The 12,869-nt window shown below is 33.5% G+C and overlaps 1 protein-coding gene across 2 annotated transcripts in view; it reads left to right on the forward strand.

Annotated features, from left to right (window-relative positions):
* VPS35 (VPS35 retromer complex component) overlaps window positions 1-12,869 on the forward strand; it is a 36,393-nt gene that overhangs the window by 3,765 nt on the left and 19,759 nt on the right. Inside the window, exons 1-4 of one of the 2 annotated variants that reach the window (XM_074211431.1) lie at window positions 2,252-2,330; window positions 7,989-8,055; window positions 9,106-9,202; window positions 9,853-9,976. In XM_074211431.1, coding sequence (XP_074067532.1) covers window positions 9,121-9,202; window positions 9,853-9,976 — 206 coding nt within the window. In that variant the 5' untranslated portion in view covers window positions 2,252-2,330; window positions 7,989-8,055; window positions 9,106-9,120. Of the gene's footprint in view, window positions 1-2,231; window positions 2,331-7,988; window positions 8,056-9,105; window positions 9,203-9,852; window positions 9,977-12,869 lie in introns of those variants that run through there. The other variant, XM_074211430.1, reaches the window with a different exon arrangement.

The following is a 12,869-nucleotide window of genomic DNA, read 5'->3' on the forward strand; positions in this document are numbered from 1 at the left end:
TGGCCACTGATCCTTTGAGCATCAAATGAGACAAACTGGGAGACATGCTAGCTAATGTTTTTGACAGGATTGTGGAGGGTGTTCTGCCTCACATCCAATGGAATAGGGATTCAGTCCTCCAGATGCTTTTGTTTGTGAATGGCATTGTGTTTATTATATCGCGCCTTGCTGTACAGAGCTTCTTCAGTGAAGACCAGGGTTATTGAAGAAATTGACCCAGTAATCTATCCATCCAGTAACAGTCAAGTGGGTGAGAAATGGAATGTCACTAAAATGAAATACAGTAAAATGCTTACAGGTCTTTTCCTTTGTTTCATCTCAGTTACTATAGTTAAGGTAGCATATCTTGTTTATGTGGTGATGTGTAAAGAATCTTATAACACTGAAAGCTTTAACACTGCTATTATCCTTTTCCCTTAAAGCTATCTTTACATTGTATTAGGATTTTAATAGCATGATGGCCTCTTTAAGTAGGGTAAAGAAATTTTACTTTCATTGATTTTGTGCATATCTTAGGGTAACAAAAAGCCATTTTCTAGGGATTGTCAGAAAATGAAATGGAGTTGAATTTCTGGTCTTACTGAACATTGTTATGTTATATTCTTTCTCCTCAAAATTAGTATGAGAGAAAATTGTTTCCTTTAGTGGATCAGAGTTGAAAGGAACCTCATAAGTCATTTAGCCTGTCATGTACCTGACAAGTAAACACTGCTTTTGTTTGACCTCTTGGGAGATGTTAAACATTTTTATACTTTTGTATGACAATAATTGTTATGAAATTTTACTGTTATTTGTTTTAAAAATCACAGTTGTGAGCAGCTTCCAAACTGGAAGGTTACAATTTTAAATTGACAATTTAACTTGCTAATATTTTTCTTAAGGAATAAATATGAGCTGGCATAAGACCTACTAAAACCATTTGGAAAAATGATAATACCAATGGATATTTTTTAGACCATTTTGATAAACATGACATTTTTGAGAAAACCAGAATCTAGTGCTAAATTGGATTTAGATTGTGTATCCTTAGAACTGATTGATTTGGTAATCTTAGCTAATCCATTTTTATGTTCATTCATGAGCTATTATTCTCTAGTTTACTTTGAATTTGTATAAAAAGCACTGCTGTTGAAAATGTTTTAAAACATTTATTTAAAATATTTTTAAAAATTAATTTTAGATGAGGAAACTGAGGTTGGGAGGTGGTAACTTGCCTAGAGCAATCCAGGGAAGTAGCACAGCTGAGATTGTAATAAAGGACCTTTAAGTTCAAATTCAGGGTCCTTTAAATCATATCACATTATTGAATAAACAAATTATCTGCCTGTAGTTAATTTTTCAGTATTATAGTTCTTTATTATTCAGGCTTTAGAAAATGCATTATTTTAATTTCTACAGCACCTTCATGTTTACTAGGTGATTTGGACAGAGCAGTTCTGGTGATAAATAGCATGAGCATTGTTTTTATTTGTTTTCCAGATTAGGAAATTGAGGATCAGAGAAGCCATGACTTGGTTATTAGTTTACTTGTAAGTGTTAGAGTCAAGAATCTGAACCATAATCCAGTGTTCTTTTCATTAAAGCTATTATTTCTGTCAAATTTAAATGATAATGGAGAAAGGCTTCTAGTGTTAGTTATTAAAAGTAATTGCAGTTTTTAAATTGTCAACAGTGGCTTAATATTATAGTCATGGTATCAATTGAACTAAATTATATAATATTTAAAAATCTTGTTTCCCTAATATTTCTCTACCATTCTTTATGTATTGCTTAAGGAAAGGGACAATATTTTCACAATATAGTTATTGGATCCCTGGAATGAGGAAATGATAATCTCTGCAATTTATCCTGGACAGCACCTGAGGAAGGAATTGTATTAATAGAATGATAGTGCCCATGGTGATTCATAATATGTTGGCAGAATGAAAGCATCTTACAGCCAGCAGTACATGCTTCTTTGAGAGCAATCTGCTGTAGGGATGTGGAGTTAGCTCCAGAAGCAAAAGCATTTATTGTAGATGTGACTATTCTCTCTTAGCAACCTTAGATCATTAGCCTTCTGTGTGAATATGGGCATAACTTTCTGTTCAGGGGTTTTAAGCAAAAAAAGCAGAGGTGATTGATTCTGATAGTTTGGACCTTAGAGGGAAAAGGTGCTATGGCTAAAAATTGTAATGACATATGTTTGGCAGGGAAAGAGTGGTGGTAAAATTTTGTTTTCTTTTTTTCAGCCTACAACACAGCAGTCACCACAGGATGAGCAGGAAAAGCTCCTTGATGAAGCTATTCAGGCTGTGAAGGTTCAGTCATTCCAGATGAAGCGATGCCTGGTAAGAATGATGTTGGAGAAACTCTTGTAACTCAGTTATGATAGGTATAATGCTTGTCACAATATTGTTTCAAGGGAATCTTATCTTTGGGTCCTTAAAAAAATGATGGTTTTTTAAAATAAATTTTGTTATGAATTTAGTTATTAATAAACCTTTTGACATATAATAAAGGATTATATTTTAATCTATGTAGTCATGGTTTTTATGAGTGTATATTCAATAATGAGGTAACAACATTGCTATATTTTTAATTTTTTTAATTGATAGTTTATTTCTTTTGCACCTTTATCTACCTTCTCATCCCTTTCTTCCCATGTAATTAATAAGAGTAGTTAAGCAAGATGATTTGACACATTGGCCAATCTAGGAAGAAAAATGTCAAATTACTTTTCATACCTCTAATTCATCCCCTCTTTGCCAAAAGGCAGGAACCAAAGAAAGTTTGTATATTAAATGCTCTCTTTCAAAACACTATGTAGACAATTTAAATTGCCACTGTCTTCTAGAAACTTACAGCTTGAAACAGTTGTTGGTAAAGTTTCTAAAGGCAAATGGATACAGTATAAATTAGGCAAATAGGTGTAGAAAAAGGGTTATGTGATATACATAACATATTTATATCTTTTAGTAGTGTGTGATTCTTCACATTGTGTTGGTCTTTAAAAATTAATACAGCATATTTTAAATTTCAGGTACTAATTTATTTTTCCTAATATGAAGTGTTTTAGCTGTTTATGAATTGTGTAGTGTGATTGTTGTTGTTGAATACATTAATGTGTAAAGAGTATTTTTATTCTTCCCTCAGTTGTAGTTTAAGCATCTTTTTTTTGCAAAAGTTGCTTGGGAAAGGGATCATAGATTTAGAATAAGAAGAGACCTTAGATGATCTAGTCCAGGGCTGTCTAAAATACTTGGGTCACATGCAGCAGACAGTGTGATTCTATGCAGCCCCTTGTGGGTTTACTAAATGCTTTAGTAAACAAAGCTGCAAAACTCTCACTAAAATGGCAAATCAAAATATATTGTCTAGAGTTTTAATAAAACTTTTAAAAGTAAAGTTGGACAGCCCTGATCCAGTCGGATAAAAATCATCTTTTATAAATGAGGAAGATTAAACCCAGGAAGTTTACCTGAATTTCCAAAGTTATATAGGTATAGTATATTGCATGTTTATACCAGTATTTATTTTCATAGCTAAAGAGTTGACTAGAAATGATATTCTCTATAGAAGGTATAGAGTCATTTGATTTCAAATTCTTGATGACTCTGAAAGCTAAATGTTTTCCCTGCTCTTCCCCTCCTCCCCCCTTTATGTGTGTTTAATGCATTTTTTCTTGGAGTTTTTTTTTTTTTTTGATGTTAAAATTGTTAATTGCAAGAAGTGTTGGTTTAATAAAATAGTGACTGGAGTCAGAGGGACATGGTTCATATTCTAACTTCAACTAGTTACTGCTCCTGTGCAACCTTGGGTAAGTCACAGCCTTCCTGGTCTTCATTTCCTCATCTGTAAAATGAAAAGATCAGACTAGAGGACTCTTTTAGCTCTTAGATCTGTGATACTAAATGGCATTAAGGAGTTTTTCCAAGAAATGTATAAATTGAAAAGGAGAACAAATTATACCTAGGGAGACATAACAAGGATAATCTCATTTTGGACATTATCAATGAAATATGAGGTGATATATAGGAAGGCTTTTCAGTATTTTGGGTAGATTTTTTTTCCCTGTGGTATCTATGGGAGAATGTAGACAAGAATTACACAGGATAAAATAGCTTATATGGATTGTGATCTGCACAGTGGAAAGAATACCCACGGCAGTGAGGTGTCACATATCCATTATAGATTGAAGTGTGAAAGGGAGTTGATTATTTCTCCCCTCCTTTGCTCCAGAAGAAAGATCTTTTTAGTATCACCTATATAATGTTACTAAATCTAGAAAAGATTTCTTTCATTCATTCTCCTTCATTATTTATCTTCTCTTTCTGTCTAGTCTTGACTTTTATCCTTTGGTATTAAGTAATAATCCTTTATTATTTACATTCTTCATGATTTAAAACTTTTGGGGTATTTATTTTATATTCTTCCTGCTATTGCCTTGTAGAACTTGCTCCTTGGCCCTGGCCTTTTTTTTTTTTTTGTACTTTGCATTTAGATCTTTACTCTTTGCTTTGTTCATTTTCCCTCCATTTACTTCAAAATCTTTTTTCCTGGGTCCATGTTCTCCCACTCTTGCCAAAAAGCTCTGATTTTCCTTCATCTGAAGTAGGATGCGTGGTCTAAGGATCAAATCCCTATAGATAATACCTAATTGTATGGTTCCTATCTCTATAGAAAATCTCTTGAACATTCATCATTATCTTTTTTCACTATTGAAACAAGGTTTTCCCCTTTTTTCACCCTTTTTTAATCCTTCCCTTTTCCTCCTCACCTATCTTCTGTTGTCTTTCTTCCTGAGAGATAAGAGGTGTTCTTTTACCTTCATTGGTAGCCTTTGACTTGATTAGGCTACATCTCATTTTCCTTCATCTTCTTCCCTCTTTATGTACTCTCCCAATTTTGTAATTTAGTTTCAAGCTCCCCCCATCCCAAAGAAACCCAACAGTATTGATTGATTTAAGTCCATAATATTTCTTTTTTAAAAAAAATTTTTACTGTAATTTTATTTGATTTTTTTTCCAATTAAATAAATGGAAAGATACTTTTCAGCATTCATCCATTTACAAGTTTATGGGTTCCACCTTTTTCTACTATTTTTCCTTCCTTCCCCTCCCCATGGCCTCAAACAATCTGGGAAAAGTTGTAAAAGTACAGTCATGTTTATTGTAATTCCATATTAGTTGTGAAAGAGAAATTAGAACTGGGGGGAAAAATCATGAGAAAGAATGGAAAAACATAAAAGAAGTTTAAAAACATGGGTATAGGGATGGCTAGGTGGCGCAGTGGATAAAGCACCGGCCCTGGAGTCAGGAGTACCTGGGTTCAAATCTGGTCTCAAACATTTAATAATTACCTAGCTGTGTGGCCTTGGGCAAAGCCACTTAACCCCATTTACCTTACAAAACCCCCCCAAAAACCCATGGGTATATTATTTGTTCTTCATACAAAGTCCATAGATTTTTGTCTGTGTGTGTGGATGGCATTTTTCTTAACAGGTCTCTCTGGATTGCCCTTGATCCCTGAACTGATGAGAGGAGCTACATCCATCATAGTTGATCATCTAACAGTGTTGTAGTTAATGTGTATAATGTTATCTTTAGCCCCTTATATTTTAAACCTGTTTATCCAACGTCACTTCTATTTGACTTCTGCTTTTACTCTTTATTGAGCCATTGTTTTATTGTTGTCATTCTTTGCTGCTGTCTGTATTCATTTACCTTTCATAGATTTCTGTCCTTTGGAGTCTTTGAGAAACAAATACTTACTTTAGATCAGGTTTTCTTTCTAATAATGCTTTGCATGGCCATTTATTATTCACTATCCATCTTTTTTCATTTATGGTTAAGTTCAGATTTGCAAGGTAGGTCACAATGGGCTGCATCTTGAGCTCCATTGCTTTATTCCATGCCCTCCTGTGTTTTCTGGCAGGTGCAGATTATATGATTGGAAATTTCTTTCCTTTATATTTGCAGATCTTTTCCTGGTCACTTGCAGAATTTGTTGTTTTTCTTCTTGTTCCTTAGTGGAATTAAGCTTTACCATTAATGTCTTGAAATTTGCAGCTTTGAACTTTTTGTCTGGCAGAGACCTGTGTATTCCTTTGATTGATACTTTGGGTTATTTTTTTTCCCCAAATATTTCTTGCATTATGGTGTTAGATTTTTTTTTTGACTTGTGTTCTAATGTTGTCTCTACACATCCTGTCTCAGTATGTTTTGCTTGCATGGAGAGCTGCCTTTTTTTTTTTTGTTGCTGCATTTTGCTTCTTTTCTACCAGATTGTCCTTAAATTCCATGTATTTACATTCCCAATTAATTGTCTTCTCCATTGTTTCCTTAATGAGATTTGGCTCCCTGGATTCTAGTCCTATTCTGATAGTTTCTGCTGTGCAGGCCAAAAATTCTGTTCTCACATTTCTTACCTCTTTTTAAAACAACTTAGAAACAGTCTGTTGTTGTTCCATGCTCTGCCCAAAATCCAGAGTCCTCTTTTTCATTAGATATTAAATAATTTTCCTTTATTTTATAGTATCCATAGATGTCTGAATTCATTTACTACATTTGGAAACCTTTTTTCCTTCTGCTGTTTTCCTTCCAGTTGGTTTACCTGCTTTTAGACATTTATTAGCTATGTAACTAACCCTGGGCAAGTCATTTAATTTCTGTCAACCTTAGTTTTCCTCATCTGTAAATTGGGAATAATAATAGTGTTTACTTCACAGTGGTGTTGTGAGCATTGAATGAGATAAATGAGAGTGTTGAAAGTATTATTATGAAAGAGTTAATCAAGGAAAGGAAGGAAAGAATAGAAAATTAAGAATTCAGCACTAAAATTTAACACCCCTTTTTTATAGGTCTGGGAGAAGATGAGCCAACAAAGGAGGCAAGAGAAAGTCAGAGAAAGAAAAAGAACCAGGAGAGAATATTAGAAGTCAGGAGAGAAGAGGACATAAAGATGGAGGAGTGTGATCATTAGTAATAAACAAATGTAGAAAGGTTAAGAGTGAAGATCATTTTAGTTTAACTAATGACTAAGAGGTCGTTAGTAATATTGGTAAAAGATGTCTTCATTTGAATTGTGATATATAGAAACTAAATTATGAGGGGGTTGGAGAGTCAGTAGTGAGGAAGTAAAAGCAATAAGTAGAGTCAACAGGGAACTATAAATTGAAAAACAAACATAATGTTTCTTTTTTTGTTGTTCACTTGTCTTTTTAAAAATTTTTTTCCAATTGATATTTTATTTTATTTTTCCAGTTACATGTTATGAAAGTTTTTCAGTATTCATTCACATGTATATGCATATTTTTTTTACGTTACATAATTTCCTTCCACCTTCCCTTTTCACCCCTCTCCCCTCAGTGGTGAACATTTGGATGAATATTGTAAGTACACATTTGTGTTTAACATGTTTACAGATTAGTCATTTTCTGTATGAGAAATTAGGATTAAAGGAAAAAGAAAAAAACAGTGAGCAGGGAAAGAAATACATAAGAGAAATTTTTAAAAAGTGAATGTAGTGTTCATTCAGGTTTTGTAGGTTTTTTGTTTTTGTTTTGTTTTTCTTCCTCTGTATGGGAATAGCATTATCCATAACCCATTCTCCTAGAGTAATATCCTAGCTTTCTGAACTGCTGAGAGGATCTGCATCCAACAAGGGTGATCAACTCACAATGTTGTTAATGTGTACAATGTTCTCTTGGTTCTGCTCCCTTCTCTCACCATCAGTTCCTCTAGAGTCCGACCATTCATGGTTTCTTATAGAACAATAGTACTCCATAACATTCATATTCCATAACTTGTTCAGCTATTCCAATATCCCCTCAATTTCCAGTTTTTTTTGCCACTACAAAAAGAACTGCTATAAATATTTTGGAACATGTGGAACTTTTTCCATTTTTTATGATTTCTTCTGGAAATAGGCCTGGTATTGGTATTGCTGGATCAAAGGGTATGATCAGTTTTATTGCTCTTTGGATATAGTTCAATTTTGCTTTCCAGAATGGTTGGATCAGTTCACAACTCTACAGCAATGCATTGATGTCTCAATCCTCCCACAATCTGATAGGTATGAGGTATTATTTATTTCATTTTTTTTATTTTAAAGTTTTATTGATGTTTTTATTTTCTTTTGTACATTTCCCAATATATTTTCCTTCCATCTTCCCTTGTGTTAAAGAAAAATAACCTAGTCAAGCCAAATAGTACTATGACCATATTTGTATGTTATGCCATATTTAATCTTCTCTTTAATCTTACTATAACCTTAATCTTTCCCTTTTGTTCCTCTCCTCATAGAGGAGGCGTATTTTTTATCATTTGTATTCTGGAACCAGGTTTGGTCTATATGTAAAATTTGAGCTTAGCTGCCCTTTGTGTTATTTTTATTTATATTTTTAAAGTTATTTGAAATCTGCTTTATTTGCTCTGCATTAGTTTATTCAAGTATTACTCTGTTTCTCTGAATTCTTCATACTTGTTGCTTCTTAGGACACAATTCCATTACATTTATGTACCAGCTAGTCCCACGGACATTTGGCACCTTATTTCTAGTTTTTTGTATCCATCAAAAATGTAGTTCAGACAGTTTTGAAGGAAAATCACTTACCCTTCAAAAAATGAAATAACATTATACTTTGCACTTGGTAGTTGTGAAATAAATACTTGAATGAAATTTTCTTAATTTAATTTTATGATAGGATCATTCTTATGTGTTTTATTCAAAGGAATACATTTGCCAATTCCCTTGGTTATAGGCAAAAAAAATATGAATTTCTTGGTATTTTTCTGACCCAAAGATGCTAATTTTCATTAATTCACAATTATTTCCATATAGCTCCTATTTATTTAATATATATATATATGTATATGCATATGTGTAGATATGTTTGTATATGTATTTATACACACATCTATGGAAAATGGTAAAACCTTTCTTTCTATTGTAGGGCTTAGCACATAGCAGGAACTTTAAAAAATTTTCTGAGTTTTTGTTTTCAGATAGTATTTACTTTAAAAATAATATCGTGTAAAAACTTGGAAATCTTTGTAATAAAATCGTATTCATAAGAATTAAAAATTCTTATCAGTTCTTTTTCTTGTGTTTTTTTTTATTCAGGACAAAAACAAACTTATGGATGCTTTGAAACATGCCTCTAACATGCTTGGTGAACTTCGAACGTCTATGTTATCACCAAAGAGTTACTATGAACTTTGTATCTTTTGAAAACTTGTTGGATAAATATGTAGGACCACACTTCCCTTTTAAGATGACTATCTTTTGTTGACATTACTTTTCATTATGTTTCCAGTGTCTATCAATGAAGATATGCTAAATGGAGACAAGAAAAACTTGGTCTTATGTTAACTGTTTTTATACTTGTAGTCCTCTCAAGAGTAGTTTAATGTTAATCTTATACATTTCAGATTTACTATAAAGGGAACGGAGCTCTCTTAAACTGAGGGCTTTAAATTTTGGAACCCAATAAGTTGTTTCTTATCTCTCTCTCTTCTCACTCTCAAATTCTGAGATTTTGATCTATGTTTAAATGAAACTTATTATACAACTCGATAGTCTTGCTCACCTAATAGTAATACACTGTAGCTACCTATCTTTTTTTTTTTTAACTGTTTGGCTTCATTTTAGCAGGCAGGCCAAACACCTTTAGTGTTTGCTAACTTGCTTTTAAGTAAGGAAAGTCTTGTAAAAGTAAGAGTATCTTCGTTTTGATATGTTCTTTGGCTACTAATTTGGAACATTATACTGAAAATCTCATCCTCCAAAGTTGAATGATAACAAGTTTACTACAAAGTAATGCTTAGACTGGACTAAGTTTCTTTGCAGTCCTTAATCATAAATTGAAAGATATGGCTATTTCTGATGAACTGCATTATTTGGAGGTCTACTTGACAGATGAATTTGCCAAAGGAAGGAAAGTAGCAGATCTCTATGAACTTGTACAGTATGCTGGAAATATTATCCCAAGACTGTAAGTAAAAAAGATACCAAAGTTTAAATGTTATAAATGATATTTTCATCCACCTACAACATTTCACTGTAATATTCCTTTTTTCCATTTTTAAAATTTATCTTTATTTTGTACAAATGATTTTTTTATACATTACTAAAATATTCTTGTTTAAGAGTAAACATAATAACCCCTTCCCCCCAAAAAATATAGACCTTCATGAGCAATAATAAAGTAAAGGAAAGAGAAAACAATTAAAATTAAAAAAAATAATAGTAGGGGCAACCAGGTGGCACAGTGGCAGGAGCATTGGCCCTGGAGCCAGTACCCGAGCCCAAATCTGGCCCCAGACACCCAACAATCACCCAGCTGTGCGGCCCCGGGCAAGCCACCTAACCCCATTTGCCCTGCACACCCCAAATAATAATAATAATAATAATAATGATGATGATGATGATGATGATGATGATGATGATGATGATAATGATAATGATAATAATAATAATAATAAATGTGCTTCAGTCTGTGTTTCAACACCTCTAGCTCTGTCTCGAGTGTATGACATTCTTTATGATAAGTCCATCACAAAAGCTACTTCCATATTTTTCCACTGTTGCCATTGCTGATTACAACTCCCTCCATTCATAACTTCCCCACTACCATATACTATATTTTCTCTCTTCTTTCACTGAGTGGCACAGCAGACGGATCACTGGCCCTGGGACCAAGAGGTCCCCAACCCACATACCACCCCTTAGACCTAGCAGCCACCCAGCCCTGTGGTCCAGGACAGGCCATCCAATCTCAGCCCCTTGCAAGAAGTAAAAAAGAAAATGTGTTATATCTGACTACTCTCCCCAGCAGTCCACACTCTCTTCCATCACTCACATCCCCCCCTTCCCCCGTTCCCCTTCTCTCTTCTTACTCTAGATGTCTATGCCCCATTGAGTATATATGCTGTTTCCTAGCCACCTCTGATGAGAGCAAAGGTTCCCTCATTCCCTCTTGCCTTTCTCCCTTCCATATCATTGCAATAGCTCATTGTAATAAAAACAATCTTATTATATGAAATATCTTAACCTATTCCACCTCTCCTTTCTCTTACTCCCATGTAACATTTCTTTTTAAATGATCACATTGTCAGTTTTAATATTATGGGTTTCTTTCTTATTTCTTCCTGTACCTAAATAGAATCCTTGACCATATTTGCTACAAGGTTAACTTTAGGGTTTTTTTTTAGTTCCAAGTTTTCAGAGTTATTAACTTTCATTTCGTTTTATTTTATTTGAAGAATAATTTAAAACAGTTATGTGTGTTAAGAAATATAATGTCAAGATATTGCTTGTTCCCTTATTTAGAAACATGACTAATATTTTCTACATATATCATTTTCTTTGTTTTTTTGCAAGAAAATGGGGTTAAGTGCTCAAGGTTACACAGCTAGGTAATTATGTCAGGCTGGATTTGAACTCGGGTCCTTCTGACTCAAGGGCACTGGTGCTCTATCAACTGTGCCACCTCACTGCCCCCTATCACTTTCTTTATCATTTTAGCTCAATATTCTTTTTGTGGTTTCCATTTTTTTAATTTAGTTGTTTTTTTAGGTCACAGTTTAAGTAGATTCCCTTTAAACTAGGATATTTATGTTTGTTTCTCAGGGCTGAAAAAAAGTGTTAATGTTAAATAGGACACATTCAGTACACTTCATTTTCATGTTATATCAGTACTGTTAGTTTTATTAATGGCAATTAATATTTGTTCAAAATATTTGTTCAAAAAAGTACTTTGGTAGTTAATACCTGTTGTTCCAGCTTAGTTATAATGCAAAATATTGGATTTTTAAGTCACTGATACTTTCAATACTGTCACCTTGGGCAAATCAACTCATCTTTCTGAGTCTTAGTTTCCTCATCTGTAAAATGAGGACTAGATGGTCTCTAAGGTCCCAGCTCTAACTCTATGATCCTGTGAATCCTCTAAACTATCCCACTTTTTTATTTTTTAAAGATTTTATTTGAGTTTTGAGTTTCACAATTTTTCTCCCAATCTTACTCCCCCCCAACTATCCCACTTCTATATTTCACTCTTTCTGATGTGCATATATCATATTTTCTAGTCATCTGTGTTCAAAACCTCAGTCTTCTTTGGCTCATCCCTTCATCACCCTCTCCGCAATCTCATTGTTTCTACATTGACATCTCTTACATTTTTCTCCTCTTCTCCACATTGCTGCTACTAGTATATACCCTTATCACCTGTCTTTTGCAAGTAGAGTCTCTTAATTGGACTTTCTGCACCAAACTACATCTCTTCCCCTAAATCCACTCTCCACACAGCTGCTAAATTAGTATTCTTCTTATAGATGTTTGACCATGCCATTTCTGTACTCAAGAATCTTCAGGTGCTCCCTATCTACCTTAGACTTATTTTGTAGTGATCCTGTGTATGTCCTCTTCATTTTTGCTAAACAAGACTAATAGGTGTTCCCTGAACTTAGCACTCCATTTTCTTGCTATGATTTTTTTTTCACAATCTCCCAAAACCTACAGTGTATTCCTTCCTTATCAGACTTCTTATAATACATAGCTTCCTTCAAGTTTTAGGTCATGTATCATTTCTGAAGACTTTTCTAAATCAATCCCCTGAGTAGTCAGTTCTTTCTTCCCACCTAAAGCATCTTGTATTTCTTATCTTTGTACATATGGTGTCCTCTCAGTAGATTGTAAATACCTGGAGAACAAGAACTGTCAGTGTCTTAAACATCATAATGGGCACTTAATAAATGTTAATTGAATAAAATTGAAATAAAAAAAACCCCAAAACATGAAGAATTTATTTAGTGGCTTTTGTTTGGGTTACCGATAATTTTTTTCCTAAAACCTTACAGATTGGGGTGACTAGGTAGCACAGTGGA

Source organism: Macrotis lagotis, chromosome 1, assembly GCF_037893015.1.
Source record: "Macrotis lagotis isolate mMagLag1 chromosome 1, bilby.v1.9.chrom.fasta, whole genome shotgun sequence".
NCBI lineage: Eukaryota > Metazoa > Chordata > Mammalia > Peramelemorphia > Peramelidae > Macrotis > Macrotis lagotis.